Source organism: Panulirus ornatus, chromosome 52, assembly GCF_036320965.1.
Source record: "Panulirus ornatus isolate Po-2019 chromosome 52, ASM3632096v1, whole genome shotgun sequence".
NCBI classification, from domain to species: Eukaryota; Metazoa; Arthropoda; class Malacostraca; order Decapoda; family Palinuridae; genus Panulirus; species Panulirus ornatus.
The window spans coordinates 5,604,804-5,624,902 of record NC_092275.1 but is presented as its reverse complement, the minus strand read 5'-3'; the positions used below and the strand labels follow the sequence as shown (position 1 = coordinate 5,624,902).

Here is a 20,099-nt window from a genome sequence, read left to right as displayed (position 1 = left end):
GCCCTTGGTGGTGTGTGGCGCCCTTGGTGGTGTGTGGTGCCCTTGGTGGTGTGTTGCGCCCTTGGTGGTGTGTGGCCCCCTTGGTAGTTCGTGGCGCCCTTGGTGGTGTGTGGTGCCCTTGGTGGTGTGTGGTGCCCTTGGTGGTGTGTGGCGGTGTGTGGCCCCCTTGGTAGTGTGTGGCGCCCTTGGTGGTGTGTGGTGCCCTTAGTGGTTTGCAGCGCCCTTGGTGGTGTGTAGCGTCCTTGGTAGTGTGTGGTGCCCTTGGTAGTGTGTGGCGCCCTTGGTGGTGTGTGGTGCCCTTGGTGGTGTGTGGCGCCCTTGGTGGTGTGTGGCGCCCCTGGTGGTGTGTGGCGCCCTTGTGTGGTGTCCTTGGCGGATTATGGTGCCCTTGGTTGTGTGTGGTGCCCTTGGTGGTGTGTGGCGCACTCAGTGGTGTGTGGCGCCCTTGGTGGTGTGTGGCGCCCTTGGTGGTGAGTGCTCACCTGAAGTCCTCGGGTTGGGCCAGGTGTTTTTCGTCTGGGGTCTCGGCCTCGCTTCCTCCTTCGTCCTCGCTTGACTCACCGCCACCATCGTCCACGTCGCTCACGCCTCCTGCACCGCCTCCACCTCCTCCAACGTTGACTCCAACACCTCCACCTCCAGAGCCTCCACCACCTCCGCCAGCGCCTCCTCCACCGCCCCCTCCTGTATCCACATCTCCCGGGTGGATTTCTCTGGACTCCTCGGCTGTTTTACTCTCCCCATCTTGTTCCTTCTCCCCTTCCTCCGCCTTCTGCAGCTGCTGCGCCGCCTCCAGGCTCTTCCGATGCATCCCTGCGGAGGCCATGAAGTCAGTAGGAGTCATGCAGGGTCAAACCTCGGGTCATGCACTAGATATAGGAAAAGGTGTATCACATTACTAAACGTATCATAATGACAATAAGTACAATAGGAACCCACAACATGCCCCTTCGTCGACGTAGCGACAGAACACCAAGGATGTCTCACATTGTCGCAGGTCCCCAGGGATGAAGCGCACATTGTGAGAGGTCCCCAAAGGATGCCCCACATTGCGACAGGTTCTCATGGGTGCCCCATATTACGGCAGGTCCCTGTGAATGCCCCATATTGTGAGAGGTCCCAAGGGATACCTCACATTGCGACAAGTCGTGGGAGAAGCCCCGCATTGTGACATCCTCAGAAATGAGCCACATTGCGACAAGCGTCCACAGGTCCTCAGGAATGCTCCACGTTTTGACATGTCCCTAAAGATGCCCTACATAGTGACATGTCCCTTGGGATACCCTCACATAGTGACATGTCCCTGGGGATGCCCTACATTGTGACAGGTCCCTGGTATATGCCCTATACTCCGACAGGTCCCCGTTGGATGCCCCACATCCTGCTTGCGCCCAACTCCCACTGAGGCGCCCGCTCCGCCGCGCCCTCACGAGCGCCCCCAACACACAGCACCTGGCCACGGTTAATGAGATCCCCCCCTTTGCCACCCCAGCTCAGCTCCCCGGCGGGTAGAGACCGCCACTGATATAAGAAACCTCCCCGTGACGAGGTCAGGGGAAGGGCTGCACCCTACGGACGAGGACGCAAGTCCGGTGTAGAGGCGCGTGTGCTGGTAGCGACGGGGATCGGGCGCCTTCGTGGACTCACCTGGGCTCTGACCCATACCTAGGAGCCATGGGGCGGGGCAGTCCTCGCCGGACTCCACTGACTTGACGATGGCTTCTGGCAGCGGGAGGGAGTGGCGAACCATGGCCCCGTACAGGCCATACTCCGCCATGATGGTGCTCTTGCCCCACGTCTTCTCCGTCTTCCGCCACTTCGCCCGCCGGTTCTGGAACCACACCTGCAGGAACGGAGGGGGGAGAGTGAGTCATCACCCACGCGCGGTACACCTGGAGGAGGTGTTACGTGCCACGTCTGTAACACTAGAATGAGTCACATGTGTAACACCTGGAGGAGGTGTTACATGCCACGTCTGTAACAATAGAATGAGTCATGTGTGTGTAACACCAGGAGGAGGTGTTCCGTGTCACGTCTGTAACACCAGAATGAGTAACATGTGTAACATCTCTTGGTTTCAAGAAACTCTCGTATGCCAACACGCCATGACAACACATCTTAATGTCACTTACAACTTACAGATGAACACTTCACCTTACAAACCATATGTAGACACTACATCTTACACACCATATGTAGACACTACAACAGATGGTGGATATATCTCGCCCGCCCCCTCACAGCCATCTGTATAAAGCGAATGCCAGCGATGTAATGATTGGTTAAGGACATAACGCCATCGTTCCCGACTGACAGCCACAGTCTGTGATTGGGTCTTAAGTCAGTGTAAACAACCTTATTTGTCGAGGGCCTTAAATTGTTTGTTTACCCCTGAGCTCCGTCCAGCCAGGTGGACAGGCAGGATGGTGGAGGTTTTCACGAATGATGAGCTGCCTCTCTAACTGCCTCTTCACCTGCCTCTCTACCTGTCTGCCTGCCTCTCTACCTGTCTGCCTGCCTCTCTACCTGTCTCTCTACCTCTCTAACTGCTTCTTCACCTGCCTCTCTCACAGTCTGCCTGTCTCTCTACCTGTCTGCCTGCCTCTCTACCTGTCTGCATGCCTCTCTACCTGTCTGTCTACCTCTCTACCTGTCTACTTGCCTCTCTACCTGTCTGTCTGCTTCTCTACCTGTCTGGCTGTCTCTCTACCTGTCTATCTACCTCTCTACCTGTCTACTTGCCTCTCTACCTGTCTGTCTACCTCTCTACCTGACGACTTACCCAGTAGGTTCCCTTGATGATGACGCCTGCCACCAGCGCTGTGTGGTTTGGTGGCCTCCACCAGTCCTGTCTCTCCCTCTCTCTCTCTCTCTCTCTCTCTCTCTCTCTCTCTCTCTCTCTCTCTCGGGGAATCAGGACACCACTCTCTCCTGCACATCACCCGCCCGCGTCAGCTGTGGTCTGCGAAGTGTCAACACCAGGGGGGGGTGGTCCGCCAGTCCTTGGCATACGTATATGAATAATTCCTCTATTGACCCAGCTAAACACGGTGACCATTAGAAGCATGAACGCATCATCAATACAGACGCATGCGAATACACACACACACACACACACACACACACACACACACACACAAGACACGAGTTATAACGTACAGACCAGACGCACAGACACCTACGTAGAGGTCAGGTCAAGTCAGGTCAGGACAGGTCAGGGAGCTTTTATTTCCTACGTAAGAATGCCATATTTGGACTCGTGTCCTTGAAATTAAAAACTGGAGGAGCCACCAGGTCGTGCGTTGCTTAGAGTTAATGTATAATTAGCCTCTTCTGGGTAGCTAACGAGCGTGGACGAGGTCGTTAGGTTGTTGTAAGTGCCAGGTATAATAGCCTGCGCAAACTGCCTTGTCCCACTCACTCATTCTCAAGGAGATGTCCTTTCCCTGCAGCGTATGGGGGAGTGTGGGTAGTTAACTGTGTGTGTGTGTGTGTGTGTGTGTGTGTGTGTTCAGAGGTACAAAGTGGCATGGCTTTTCTCTGGTCAACATATCATCCTCTCGTTTCGTGCCTGTTTACCATACACAAAGCCTCAATTGTTTACTTTATTACGCTCTATGATCGCACGGAAACACCTCAGAAATGACGCTTCTGGTGTTCGCATGAGACGTAAAAAAATGTTGTCCAATGATCAAAGACAATTGGCGAGGGTAGTTGAGATGTGACACTTAAAAAAAAGGGTGTTTATTTTCGGCTGGTCTGTGAACCAGAGAGAGAGAGAGAGAGAGAGAGAGAGAGAGAGAGAGAGAGAGAGAGAGAGAGAGAAGTCATTAGTGAGAACCAGCTTGGGAGTGTAAGGCAATGGGCAATAGAGGTGAATAACGGATGGGAAATATACAGATACACCGACATAACGTAACTCGACACAACTTGAGTTATGTATATAAGATTTCACAACATCACTTCGACATTAAACCGTTGACCTTCCCACTGTGTTGTGCACTAGCTTCTTCGGCCGACCTACGGCCGGCTTCGAATACAGCCAGCTTCGAAGCTTCGATCATTTAGGACTTCGAAGCTTCGATCACTTTGGGCTTCGAAGCTTCCATCACTCTGGGCTTCGAAGCTTCGATCACTTTGAACTTCAAAGCTTCCATCACTCTGGGCTTCGAAGCTTCGATCACTTTGGGCTTTGAAGCTTCGGTCATTTTGAGTCTTTTAGGAGCTTGACATAGTCCACACAAACACTTCATTATATGACTCCCAGCCACTGAACGAGTCCATCCTCCTCCCCTCCTCCTCCTCCTACTCCTCCTCCTCCTCCTCCCCTCCTCCTCCCCTCCTCCTCCTCCCCTCCTCCTCCTCCTCCTCCTCCGACCCTCACCAACTGCACGGGTCTACCCACCTCTGACCCCCCCAACCCTTACCCGGCCCCATCCCTCCCCATCCCCCTTGCGATCCTCCCCCCTATACACTATCCTCCTATCCTTTCCCCCACTCCCTCCCTGGGCTATCCCTCCCCTTACTCCCACCTCTTGCACGGCCCTTCCATTCTCGGACCCTTACCCATTACGGTAGCCCTCCCCTCCACCGCGGCCCCCAGCCCCCTGCACGGTCTTCCAAACACCGGACCATTACCCACGCACGGACCCTCCCTCCACTCGCTGATTCCAAACCACAGACCCGCCTTCCCCTACTGCAAGTCCTTACCCCAACCACAGACCCGCCTTCCCCTACTGCAAGTCCTTACCCCTCACACGGCCCTCCCCTCCCCAGACCCCCCCTACTCAGTGATGGTCTATCCAGCCACAACGAGTAAGGAGGTTTGTATGGTCTCTGTCCTTAGTGGCCTGTGCCGAACAGGCCACGCAAACACCTGCTCCATCATACATAGGCGATGTGTGTATCGTTTTCCCAGAAGTTCTCCACAGGAATATCGAAATGAGTTCTTCAATCGTACCCAACATATGTTACCAAGTTTCAACCCTGTCATTAATACCTTTTCGCATTGATAGACTTCGGCCAGATAGAGAGATAGATAGACAGTCACGCCACCGTCTCATTAGAGTGAGATGTGGTTCCACATTCAACCACCAGGGGTCCCACATTGCTGTAAGCCAAGGTCCACCACCTCTTTGAAGCCCCACGTCCACCTTTAGGTAACTCTGTGGCGCATCACGTCTTAGATCACACTCTTGACTGTCTCACATCTACATCTACACGTGTCTACACCTGTCTAAGCCTCCATCTGTCCATAACCTCCCCGTCTGGTCTTTCGCGCCAGCACAGGATCCACAGTTTGACCTCTCCAACTACCCTAACTATCAGTTTGTCTGAGGCGGAGTCGATTGTTATGAGCGACGGGCCGCCACACGACCTCTAAGACGGTAGATGAGGGACGGTGAGTCGTCCACATTCCTTCCTCCCGTCCAAACCTCCATCTAGAGTGCACGGTCCCCGGGTTCATGGAAGTCCTGCGTCTCTTCCCTTCTGGCCTTCTTCCTCCTTCCTCGTACGATCCCTCCTCACCCTCGTCTATTCCTCCTCCTCCTCCTCCTCCTCTTCCTCTCTCTCCTCCTCTTCCACTCCCTCCTCCTCTTCCTCTTCTCCTCATCCTCCTCCTGCGCCGTCTGTTCCTCTCCCCCCAGTTCCGTCCCGGCTCCCGGCCCCGGAGGCGGGGCGGGGGTGGGTGGAGGTTTGCGCCCCGGGATGATGCAAGTGGACAGTCATTGCCCGGACTGAGCCCAATGGAGTGTGTGGAGGTAAATGTGCCAGCGAGAGGAGAGAGGCAGCGCCCCCCGCCGCCCACACGCCCGCCCCTCCGTCATGTTTACACCCTCTGCTTCCACGTGGACGTCGGTAGTTTGTCAGGCCGGCGGCGGTGCTGGGGGGGCAGGAACCTCCTGCTGGAGGAGGGGCTGCTGGCGGTGGTGCTGCCTGTCTGCCGCCGCCAGTGGACGAAGAGGAGATAAGGGTACCTCACTCTCCAACATGACTCCAGCCTCACACATGGCCTCATGACGACACACACACTCACACACACACACACACACACACACACACACACACACACACACACATGGGCGTCCATTAGAGGTCATGTGGGTGAATCTAGACGAACCATATGCCCACGCCCACGAGGGGCGCCCTTGGACCTGCAGTAGCCGCGTCAGTTGGTATAAAAGAGACATCTCGTCGACCACGTCCGACATGCCTTAGTGGATAGAGAGGGAGGAGGTCAGGGGTCGAGTGAGTTGCCAGGGTCGTGGGGGGTAAAAAGAACCCCCCCCCCCCAGATACGTGCAATCCAGGGGTACACTGTGTAGTGAGGGTTCATGTGGTCACACACTTGAGAGACGTTGGCGTTGAGAGACGTTGGCGTTGAGAGACGTTGGCGTTGAGAGACGTTGGTGTTGAGAGACGTTGGCGTTGAGAGACGTTGGTGTTGAGAGACGTTGGTGTTGAGAGACGTTGGTGTTGAGAGACGTTGGCGTTGAGAGACGTTGGTGTTGAGAGACGTTGGTGTTGAGAGACGTTGGTGTTGAGAGACGTTGGTGTTGAGAGACGTTGGCGTTGAGAGACGTTGGTGTTGAGAGACGTTGGTGTTGAGAGACGTTGGTGTTGAGAGACGTTGGCGTTGAGAGACGTTGGCGTTGAGAGACGTTGGTGTTGAGAGACGTTGGTGTTGAGAGACGTTGGTGTTGAGAGACGTTGGCGTTGAGAGACGTTGGTGTTGAGAGACGTTGGCGTTGAGAGACGTTGGCGTTGAGAGACGTTGGCGTTGAGAGACGTTGGTGTTGAGAGACGTTGGCGTTGAGAGACGTTGGTGTTGAGAGACGTTGGTGTTGAGAGACGCTGGTGTTGAGAGACGCTGGTGTTGAGAGACGCTGGTGTTGAGAGACGTTGGTGTTGAGAGACGTTGGTGTTGAGAGACGTTGGTGTTGAGAGACGTTGGTGGTGAGAGACGTTGGTGTTGAGAGACGCTGGTGTTGAGAGACGTTGGTGTTGAGAGACGTTGGTGTTGAGAGACGTTGGTGGTGAGAGACGCTGGTGTTGAGAGACGTTGGTGTTGAGAGACGCTGGTGTTGAGAGACGTTGGTGTTGAGAGACGTTGGTGTTGAGAGACGTTGGTGGTGAGAGACGTTGGTGTTGAGAGACGTTGGTGTTGAGAGACGTTGGTGGTGAGAGACGTTGGTGTTGAGAGACGTTGGTGTTGAGATACACTGGTGTTGAGAGACGTTGGCGTTGAGAGACGTTGGTGTTGAGAGACGTTGGTGTTGAGAGACGTTGGTGTTGAGAGACGTTGGCGTTGAGAGACGTTGGTGTTGAGAGACGCTGGTGTTGAGAGACGTTGGTGTTGAGAGACGTTGGTGTTGAGAGACGTTGGTGTTGAGAGACGTTAGCGTTGAGAGACGTTGGCGTTGAGAGACGTTGGTGTTGAGAGACGTTGGTGTTGAGAGACGTTGGCGTTGAGAGACATTGGCGTTGAGAGACGTTGGTATTGAGAGACGTTGGTGTTGAGAGACGTTGGCGTTGAGAGACGTTGGCGTTGAGAGACGTTGGTGTTGAGAGACGTTGGCATTGAGAGACGCTGGTGTTGAGGGAAGGACCCAGTCTGTATGGTGTTAGGCGTACTGCTGGCTGAGGAGATGGGGATAGGAGACGTATACGGAGGAGATGGGGATAGGAGACGTATACGGAGGAGATGGGGATAGGAGACGTATACGGAGGAGATGGGGATATGAGACGTATACGGAGGAGATGGGGTTAGGAGACGTAAACGGAGGAGATGGGGATAGGAGACGTATACGGAGGAGATGGGGATATGAGACGTATACGGAGGAGATGGGGATAGGAGACGTAAACGGAGGAGATGGGGATAGGAGACGTAAACGGAGGAGATGGGGATAGGAGACGTATACGGAGGAGATGGGGATAGGAGACGTATACGGAGGATAGAGACGGATAAAACGAGTCTTTGGCGGCGAATGAGTTATTTTCTATGGATGGAATTTAGTTACATTGTATTTTGAAATATAAATTGTCTATATATTATATGATATACTGGCGATATACCTTTATAAAGGGCTAGTTAGGAACAGGTGTGAGGACGGAGCAGATAGGGAATAAAGGCTTGGAATGGGTGTGAGGGAAGGGTTGATAACACAGGCTAGAAATGGGTGTGAGGGAAGGGCTGATAACAGGTTAGGAATGGGTGTGAGGGAAGGGCTGATAACAGGTTAGGAATGGGTGTGAGGGAAGGGCTGATAACAGGTTAGGAATGGGTACTACAATTCATTTCTTATCTCTGAGATAATCTTCATATCATCGCTCTAACAGATAAGAATCTACTATCTTACGAGCTAATAGAAACGTAGATATGACTACAGATATCTTAAGATTAATCAGATAACGAGAGATAAGATTGGACCCCAGAGAGGATTTTCGCTGTTTTACGATACATTTTTTCATGTCTAACTTACTTTATAATTACCTCAACATCTAACAAGGGTAAACTATCGTTAGTCTACTTCCACATTGAACATTACTGACTGGGACAATTTGTTCAGTTCTGTGGCCAAAGCCACATTATATCATGAACGTTTATGAACTGTTCAACATTATCTGGTTCTACATCACATAACAATGTAATCATCTGGTTCTATATCACATAACAATGTAATCATCTGGTTCTATATCACATAACAATGTAATTATCTGGTTCTATATCACATAACAATGTAATTATCTGGTTCTATATCACATAACAATGTAATTATCTGGTTCTATATCACATAACAATGTAATTATCTGGTTCTATATCACATAACAATGTAATTATCTGGTTCTATATCACATAACAATGTAATCATCTGGTTCTATATCACATAACAATGTAATCATCTGGTTCTATATCACATAACAATGTAATTATCTGGTTCTATATCACATAACAATGTAATCATCTGGTTCTATATCACATAACAATGTAATCATCTGGTTCTATATCACATAACAATGTAATCATCTGGTTCTATATCACATAACAATGTAATTATCTGGTTCTATATCACATAACAATGTAATTATCTGGTTCTATATCACATAACAATGTAATTATCTGGTTCTATATCACATAACAATGTAATTATCTGGTTCTATATCACATAACAATGTAATTATCTGGTTCTATATCACATAACAATGTAATTATCTGGTTCTATATCACATAACAATGTAATTATCTGGATCTATATCACATAACAATGTAATTATCTGGTTCTATATCACATAACAATGTAATTATCTGGTTCTATATCACATAACAATGTAATTATCTGGTTCTATATCACATAACAATGTAATTTCAAAAAGCATTTCATGTACCACTTGGTAATTACAGGAGATAAAGGAATACCCATAGCCATACTAAACCTCTAATTACATTCTATATCATCAAAAGTATCTAATGAATTATCAACACATAATTAAATCAATCTGGTAATATTCCTGCTAGGAATATTCCTAGTGGGAATATTCCTGCTAGGAATATTCCTAGTGGGAATATTCCTGCTAGGAATATTCCTAGTGGGAATATTCCTGCTGGGACATAGGTTTATATTCACAGTCATCTTTTACGGATTTTAGGTTCTTGGTCGGATTAACAACACAACGGATATATGAGGAGAGACTGTATATATAAATTTATGAGGAGAGACTGTATATTGAAATTTATGAGGAGAGACTGTATGTATAAATTTATGAGGAGAGACTGTATATATAAATTTATGAGGAGAGACCGTATATATATATTCATGAGGAGAGACTGTATATATAAATTTATGAGGATAGACTATATATATAAATTCATGAGGAGAGACTGTATATATAAATTTATGAAGAGAGACTGTATATATAAATTTATGAGGAGAGACTGTATATAGAAATTTATGAGGAGAGACTGTATATATAAATTTATGAGGAGAGACTGTATATAGAAATTTATGAGGAGAGACTGTATATAGAAATTTATGAGGAGAGACTGTATATAGAAATTTATGAGGAGAGACTGTATGTATAAATTTATGAGGAGAGACTGTATATATAAATTTATGAGGAGAGACTGTATATAGAAATTTATGAGGAGAGACTGTATATAGAAATTTATGAGGAGAGACTGTATATAGAAATTTATGAGGAGAGACTGTATATAGAAATTTATGAGGAGAGACTGTATATAGAAATTTATGAGGAGAGACTGTATATATAAATTTATGAGGAGAGACTGTATATAGTAATTTATGAGGAGAGACCGTATATATAAATTCATGAGGAGAGACTGTATATATAAATTTATGAGGAGAGACCGTATATATAAATTCATGAGGAGAGACTGTATATATAAATTTATGAGGATAGACTATATATATAAATTCATGAGGAGAGACTGTATATATAAATTTATGAAGAGAGACTGTATATATAAATTTATGAGGAGAGACTGTATATAGAAATTTATGAGGAGAGACTGTATATATAAATTTATGAGGAGAGACTGTATATAGAAATTTATGAGGAGAGACTGTATATAGAAATTTATGAGGAGAGACTGTATATAGAAATTTATGAGGAGAGACTGTATATAGAAATTTATGAGGAGAGACTGTATATATAAATTTATGAGGAGAGACTGTATATATAAATTTATGAGGAGAGACCGTATATATAAATTCATGAGGAGAGACTGTATATATAAATTTATGAGGATAGACTGTATGTATATAAATTGGGGTGATCTGGTTAATCATTTTGAGCTGTTAATTGGTTATTGGATTGTTAGCCTCGTCTTCCCTTGATCATATGGTTTGATTAAAGACGTACCTTCTCCACCACATTCTCCAACACTGACCCGATTATGCATCTCCACCACGTTCTCCAACACTCACCCTATTATGCATCTCCACCACATTCTCCAACACTCACCTGATTAAGCATCTCCACCACGTTCTCCAACACTCACCCTATTATGCATCTTCACCACGTTCTCCAACACTCACCCTATCATACATATCCACCGGTTCTCCAACACTTACCCTGTTATGCATCTCCATCACATTCTCCACCACACACCCAATTATGCTCTACCTCCCACGATACCCACCCCAGGATGCATCTCCACCATTATCTTCTCCACCAGTCACTCCCATTATGCATCTCCTCCTTCAACATCCACACTTCCTCCTCCTCCACTACAATCTCCAACACCTACTCCACAATACACCTCCTTCAACACTCACCCTATTTTGCCTCTCCGCCACCAACACCTCCACCACCTACTCCACAAAACACCACCCCATCTCCACCACCACCACAACATACATCTCCTCCACACCACCACCACCTCCTCCAACACCGACCCTACTCTACACCAACACCTCCTCCAACAACACTCAACACCCAGTGTATCACAGCAGCCTCCAACAACAACAAGAACAACAACAACAACAACCTCACTATGCATCTCCACCCACCACCACCACCACCACCACCAACACTCCAACACTCCAACAATAAGTCAATTACACTGGGCCATCCTTGGCGTGTATATTAAGGGCCGTTATTTAGCCGCCAACTCAATTTGACTGGGGGAGAAGGTGCGTTTTAATGGGCCTGGGGGGGAGGGAAGGGGGAGGGGAAGGGGAGGGGAAGGGGAGGGGAAGGGGAGGGGAATGGGAGGGGAGAGGGGAGGGGAAGGGGAGGGGAAGGGGAGGGTATGTAACTCGTAATATAGGAGTCCAGAACCATTCGACTTCATAACCAGGTCCTCCTCCAGCCACGCTCCTCGCGCCATCTCTGTAATGAAAACTGGCCGGCCCTGGGAAGTTGGGTCATTCCAGGCCATTCCAGGCCATTCCTGGCATTCCTGGTGGGCAGGGTGATGACTAATGACCAATACGGCTGTTAAGGGGCGGCCGGGAATTGGGCCGTAACAAGGAGAGGTCGTACAATAAGGCGTCAGGAGGTTAAGTGACGTAAGCTGAGGGGTTAATGACGAGGTTTTACTAGGGTGATACTCACACATACCCCACCCCTCACCCCTCACACCCAGCCCTCACCCCTCACACCCAGCCCTCACTAGCCCTCTACCTGACACCCAGCCATCTCCAGCCCTCAACCTCGCACCCAGCCCTCACACCCAGCCCTCACCCCTCACACCCAGCCCTCACACCCAGCCCTCACTAGCCTTCTACCTCACACCCAGCCCTCACTAGCCCTCAACCTCACACCCAGCCCTCACTAGCCCTCTACCTGACACCCAGCCATCTCCAGCCCTCAACCTCACACCCAGCCCTCACCAGCCCTCTACCTCACGCCCAGCCCTCACCAGCCCTCACTAGCCCTCTACCTGACACCCAGCCCTCACCAGCCCTCAACCTCACACCCAGCCCTCACCAGCCCTCTACCTCACACCCGGCCATCTCCAGCCCTCAACCCCACACTCAGCTCTCACCAGCCCTCACCAGCCCTCTACCTGACACCCAGCCCTTACCAACCCTCACTAGCCCTCTACCTGACACTCAGCCATCTCCAGCCCTCAACCCCACACTCAGCTCTCCCAGCCCTTACCAGCCCTCTACCTGACACCCAGCCCTTACAAGCCCTCACTAGCCCTCTACCTGACACCCAGCCATCTCCAACCCTCTACCTCACACCCAGCCCTCACCAGCTCTCTACCTCGCATCCGGCCATCTCCAGCTCTCAACTCCACACCCAGCCCTCACTAGCCCTCAACCCCACACCCAGCCCTCAACAGCCCTCACTAGCCTTCAACCTCACACCCAACCCTCATCAACCCTCACTAGCCCTCTACCACACACCCAGCCATCTCCGGCCCTCAACCCAACACCCAGCCATCTCCAGCCCTCACACTCAGTCCTCACCAGCCTTCAACCCCACACCCAGCCATCTCCAGCCCTCAACCCCACACCCAGCCCTCTCCAGCCCTCACACCCAGTCCTCACCAGCCTTCAACCCCACACTCAGCCCTCACCAGCCCTAAACCACACACCCAGCCCTCTCCAGCCCTCAATCCTACCCATGTACACCCAGCCACCAACACTTTATCATAGTCACCAGCCCTCAACCCCACACCCAGCCATCTCCAGCCCTCAACCTCACACCCAGCCCTCACCAGCCCTCACCAGCCCTCACTAGCCTTCAACCTCACACCCAGCCTCACTAGCCCTCTACCTGACACTCAGCCATCTCCAGCCCTCAACCCCACACTCAGCTCTCACCAGCCCTCTACCTCACACCCAGCCCTCACCAGCCCTCACCAGCCCTCTACCTGACACCCAGCCCTCAACAGCCCTCACTAGCCCTCTACCAGACACCCAGCCATCTCCAGCCCTCACACCCAGCCCTCAACAGCCCTCACTAGCCCTCTACCTGACACCCAGCCCTTACAAGCCCTCACTAGCCCTCTACCTGACACCCAGCCCTCACCAGCTCTCTACCTCGCATCCGGCCATCTCCAGCTCTTAACCCCACACCCAGCCCTCACTAGCCCTCTACCTGACACTCAGCCATCTCCAGCCCTCAACCCCACACTCAGCTCTCACCAGCCCTCTACCACACACCCAGCCCTCACACCCAGCCCTCACACCCAGCCCTCACACCCAGCCCTCACCAGCTCTCTACCTCGCATCCGGCCATCTCCAGCTCTTAACCCCACACCCAGCCCTCAATAGCCCTCAACCCCACACCCAGCCCTCAACAGCCCTCACTAGCCCTCTACCAGACACCCAGCCATCTCCAGCCCTCAACCCCACATCCAGCCCTTACCAGCCCTCACTAGCCTTCAACCTCACACCCAGCCCTCACTAGCCTTCAACCTCACACCCAGCCCTCACACCCAGCCTCACTAGCCCTCAACCTCACACCCAGCCTCACTAGCCCTCTACCTGACACCCAGCCCTTACAAGCCCTCACTAGCCCTCTACCTGACACTCAGCCATCTCCAGCCCTCAACCTCACACCCAGCCCTCACTAGCCTTCAACCTCACACCCAGCCTCACTAGCCCTCTACCTGACACTCAGCCATCTCCAGCCCTCAACCTCACACCAGCCCTCACCAGCCCTCTACCTGACACTCAGCCATCTCCAGCCCTCACACCCAGCCTCACTAGCCCTCTACCTGACACCCAGCCCTTACCAGCCCTCACTAGCCTTCAACCTCACACCCAGCCCTCACCAGCTCTCTACCTCGCATCCGGCCATCTCCAGCTCTTAACCCCACACCCAGCCCTCAATAGCCCTCAACCCCACATCCAGCCCTTACCAGCCCTCACTAGCCTTCAACCTCACACCCAGCCCTCACTAGCCTTCAACCTCACACCAAACCCTCACCAGCCCTCTACCTGACACCCAGCCTTCACTAGCCCTCAACCTCACACCCAGCCCTCAATAGCCCTCAACCCCACACTCAGCTCTCACCAGCCCTCTACCTGACACCCAGCCCTCAACAGCCCTCACTAGCCCTCTACCTGACACCCAGCCCTTACCAGCCCTCACTAGCCCTCTACCTGACACCCAGCCCTCACTAGCCCTCTACCAGACACCCAGCCATCTCCAGCCCTCAACCTCACACCCAGCCCTCACTAGCCTTCAACCTCACACCCAGCCCTCACTAGCCCTCTACCTGACACCCAGCCATCTCCAGCCCTCAACCTCACACCCAGCCCTCACTAGCCCTCAACCCCACACTCAGCTCTCACCAGCCCTCTACCTCACACCCAGCCTCACTAGCCCTCTACCTGACACCCAGCCCTTACCAGCCCTCACTAGCCCTCTACCTGACACTCAGCCATCTCCAGCCCTCAACCTCACACCCAGCCCTCAACAGCCCTCACTAGCCCTCTACCTGACACCCAGCCCTTACAAGCCCTCACTAGCCCTCTACCTGACACTCAGCCATCTCCAGCCCTCACACCCAGCCTCACTAGCCCTCTACCTGACACCCAGCCCTTACCAGCCCTCACTAGCCCTCTACCTGACACCCAGCCCTTACCAGCCCTCACTAGCCTTCAACCTCACACCCAGCCCTCAACAGCCCTCACTAGCCTTCAACCTCACACCAAACCCTCACCAGCCCTCTACCTGACACTCAGCCATCTCCAGCCCTCAACCCCACATCCAGCCCTTACCAGCCCTCACTAGCCCTCTACCTGACACTCAGCCATCTCCAGCCCTCAACCCCACACCCAGCCCTCAACAGCCCTCACTAGCCTTCAACCTCACACCAAACCCTCACCAGCCCTCTACCACACACCCAGCCATCTCCGGCCCTCAACCCAACACCCAGCCATCTCCAGCCCTCAACCCCACACCCAGCCATCTCCAGCCCTCAACCCCACACTCAGCTCTCACCAGCCCTCTACCTGACACCCAGCCCTTACAAGCCCTCACTAGCCCTCTACCTGACACTCAGCCATCTCCAGCCCTCAACCTCACACCCAGCCCTCACTAGCCTTCAACCTCACACCCAGCCTCACTAGCCCTCTACCTGACACTCAGCCATCTCCAGCCCTCAACCTCACACCCAGCCCTCAATAGCCCTCAACCCCACACTCAGCTCTCACCAGCCCTCTACCTGACACCCAGCCCTTACCAGCCCTCACTAGCCTTCAACCTCACACCCAGCCCTCACTAGCCTTCAACCTCACACCCAGCCCTCAACAGCCCTCACTAGCCCTCTACCTGACACCCAGCCCTCACTAGCCTTCAACCTCACACCCAGCCTCACTAGCCCTCTACCTGACACCCAGCCTTCACTAGCCCTCAACCTCACACCAGCCCTCACCAGCCCTCTACCACACACCCAGCCATCTCCAGCCCTCAACCCCACATCCAGCCCTTACCAGCCCTCACTAGCCTTCAACCTCACACCCAGCCTCACTAGCCCTCTACCTGACACCCAGCCCTTACAAGCCCTCACTAGCCCTCTACCTGACACTCAGCCATCTCCAGCCCTCAACCTCACACCCAGCCTCACTAGCCCTCTACCTGACACCCAGCCCTTACAAGCCCTCACTAGCCCTCTACCTGACACCCAGCCCTTACAAGCCCTCACTAGCCCTCTACCTGACACCCAGCCCTTACAAGCCCTCACTAGCCCTCAACCTCACACCCAGCCCTCACACCCAGCCTCACTAGCCCTCTACCTGACACCCAGCCTTCACTAGCCCTCAACCCCACATCCAGCCCTTACCAGCCCTCACTAGCCCTCTACCTGACACTCAGCCATCTCCAGCCCTCAACCTCACACCCAGCCCTCAACAGCCCTCACTAGCCTTCAACCTCACACCCAGCCCTCAATAGCCCTCAACCCCACATCCAGCCCTTACCAGCCCTCACTAGCCCTCTACCTGACACCCAGCCCTCAACAGCCCTCACTAGCCTTCTACCTCACACCCAGCCCTCACTAGCCTTCAACCTCACACCCAGCCCTCACTAGCCTTCAACCTCACACCCAGCCCTCAACAGCCCTCACTAGCCTTCAACCTCACACCCAGCCCTCAACAGCCCTCACTAGCCCTCAACCTCACACCCAGCCTCACTAGCCCTCTACCTGACACCCAGCCCTCAACAGCCCTCACTAGCCTTCAACCTCACACCAAACCCTCACCAGCCCTCTACCTGACACTCAGCCATCTCCAGCCCTCAACCCCACATCCAGCCCTTACCAGCCCTCACTAGCCCTCTACCAGACACCCAGCCATCTCCAGCCCTCAACCCCACATCCAGCCCTTACCAGCCCTCACTAGCCTTCAACCTCACACCAAACCCTCACCAGCCCTCTACCTGACACTCAGCCATCTCCAGCCCTCAACCACACATTCAGCTCTCACCAGCCCTCACTAGCCTTCTACCTCACACCCAGCCCTCAACAGCCCTCACTAGCCTTCAACCTCACACCCAGCCCTCACCAGCCCTCTACCTGACACCCAGCCCTCAACAGCCCTCACTAGCCTTCAACCTCACACCCAGCCCTCAATAGCTGAGGTGAGGAAGAGCCAACAAGGTTGTTCAGTCATGGTAATGTTTGGCAACACCCGGCACAGCTCTGGACACATGAGGTGCTGGTCCAGCGCTGGCTGCCCCTGGGGTGAATATGTCCCTCTCAGATGAGTAAGCGTGACCCAGTTGCCTATTCTTGCGTGGTAGCGGCGACAGGAGCGATTCTTGAGGGATGTGGTTAAGGGGTGAGGAGTTAAAAAGGTGAACTGCTCGTCATAGGAAGGTTATGTAAAAGGGTTTTCGGTCGACTGTATTATTGATGTAAGGTCAGTTTGAGCTGCTACTAAGGGAAGGGGGAATGCATTTAACCATCGTAGTTATCTTGGAAGAAGGCGCTGGGCTGCGATAGATCGGGAGCCACTGAGCTAAGATATCGTACTGGGCTGCGATAGATCGGGTACCACCGACTTAGCATATCGTAAACACACCACAAACAAACATATTTCTAAACACAAAAAAATATACATTGAATGCAAATGAGATATGTAGACGCTTAGAAAGATAAGTGAAATAGTCAAAGAAGTGAGTCGCAAAATTGCATTTCCCACGAGTAGAAATTCTCAAAAATTTGCCACAAGAAGGGAAAGTGACAGAGCACGAGAGTAAATATAAAATCAATTTACACAATAAAATGTGGTAAAAAAAAACGTACCCAAACTGCCTTCGCATCAGCCGTACATCGGGTCGTTGGAAATTCCTAGAAACAATACTTAGAGAGAAAAGCCTAAGATTTTTAAAAGATTATAAATTGATAACTGATTCATCAACATGGGTTCCGAAATACAAGATCATAATTATCAGAACTGATAAATTTTTTCCAGTCTTATATTTATGATAACTGGGACTCCAGAAAAAAAAGAATTAAGACCAACATTCAAGTTATAAACTTAGATTTTCGTCCAGTCTTGGACAAAATACCATGGAAAATATTGCCAAGCAAAATGAAAGACTCACAAAATAGCGGATTGTGCAGTGGCTCACAGACGAGAAAAGAACGTGTGGTATTAGATAGGGAAGTGTCCAGCTGACTACTCGTGACAAGTGGCGTGCCACAAGGATCAGTTCTGGGACCCAGGCTGTCTGTTTTGCTCCACCGACCTGGAGACCAGACTCACCGAGAGAATTTCAACATTTTCCAGCGACACAGAATCAAGATATATATATATATATATATATATATATATATATATATATATATATATATATATATATATATATATATACACATATATATATATATATATATATATATATATATATATATATATATATATATATATATATATATATATATATATACACACATATATATATATATATATATATATATATATATATATATATAACCCAGGGCAAAATGACATCCAAAGGACACGGAGTAATGTAGTGAAACTGATAGACTGGTTTTAAAAACACGACAAATGACCTTCAGTTTAAATAAATGCAAAATGATATATTCTGGCGATAAATACTCCATGATTATCAGACACTTGAGGAACCACTTCAAGAAGAAAAAGACTAATGGGACGTTTGAGTGACTATATGAGTAATAATCTAAGATATGAATCGTAATGCCTAGTTGTACATGGACAGAGCCACTGGAATGTTAGGTCTCATAGCTGGGAACATTAACTATACAACGAAGGGGACAATTATCACTCTTTCTAAAGCCCTGGTCGAACCTCACGTCCAGTAAGCCGTTCAGTTCGGGTCACCAACCGTGTTCAAGGATGAACAGAAACTAGAAAGCATTCAAAGAAGAGCAATAAAGTAAATTCCGTCAAGCAGGAATAGGCCATGGGATGGAACACTCAAAGATCTACGATTAGATTCTCTATAACAACAAAAATTTCCAGGATAAAGGTTTTGAAACTACTTAATGATTTCGACGTCATAACATATGATACTTTCTTCTGAATAGTCAGATATTCACTAACCAGATCTAGCGGTCTATAGTTAAATGGATGGAGATGTACTAATTACGTTAGCAAAGGTTTCTTCAGCAGTAGAATAGCAGAATATCAGAGAAAAAATATTCCAAAAAATGTATAAACACGAAGAGTCTCATTATTCTCACCTCAAGGCTAAACAAAGAATTTATATATGTTGTTATAAGATAAGCCTCGATCAAGATGGGAGAAATATGAAAGACAGTCCATAGAAAAGAATATCTACATCCAATTTTTCTGTTTGAATGGCCAGCACAATGCAAATAAAAGGAAGGAGGTTTTCCCGTTCACACTTTCCCATATAATTTCGACGGCAGTGTCTCCCTCCATACTACCATGGTGTTTTCCTTCTAAATCACATTTATCTTTATATTCCCCCTGGTGGATGTTGAGCCGGAGGGAGAGGTGGATGGGGAGATGATGCCCTCTACTTTGCTATCCTATTTACCCCACTACAAATAAGATTATAACCACAAGATAACCTCATCATGGACCATCAGCTCCCCTTCCGTTATCTTTCCTCCCCATGTCTTCCCATGCATTCCCCTCCCTCCCCTCACTACTGCATCCCCCTGGCTACCCACGACCATATCCCCTTCTCCCCTCCCCCTTACCCCATGCGTCCCTCCCCCTTTCCCTTGTTGGGAATCCATCACTCAGCGTGTACGCCTGTCGCCATCTCAGCAACGTGAGGGAGAGATGAGAGAGAGAGAGAGAGAGGGCGCAGCGCACCACAGAACTCCTCACATGAACCCTCATTATTACCCCCCCCCCCCCTCGCTCGCTCCTTCCCTCCCTCCCTCACTCACTCACTCTCCCTCACTATTCCTCCCCCCTCCTCCTCTCCCAAGCCTCTCCCACACTTAACCAGTATTCTGAGGTTCCTACGGGGCACCGAAGCGGTCGGGAATCAAGTTTGGGGGTAATTCAATAAGAGGCCAGAGCGTCGAGGGTTTCCACCAAGAGCACGTCATAAAGTGCGAAGATTTTGGCCAACGAGGGGACCAGAGGGCGGGCGGCCTGTCCCCTCCCCACTGACACTCCCCACCCCAGCCACGACCATCCATCATG

General features: G+C 50.7%; 1 protein-coding gene across 1 annotated transcript in view; it reads right to left on the bottom strand.

Moving 5' to 3' along the window:
- The window catches only part of LOC139764962 (visual system homeobox 2-like), a 98,245-nt gene that overhangs the window by 11,361 nt on the left and 66,785 nt on the right, over nucleotides 1-20,099 (bottom strand). The window contains exons 4-5 of the mRNA XM_071692019.1: nucleotides 1,648-1,843; nucleotides 483-813 (exon numbers count right to left, since the gene is read on the bottom strand). Coding sequence (XP_071548120.1) covers nucleotides 483-813; nucleotides 1,648-1,843 — 527 coding nt within the window. The remainder of the gene's footprint in view (nucleotides 1-482; nucleotides 814-1,647; nucleotides 1,844-20,099) is intronic.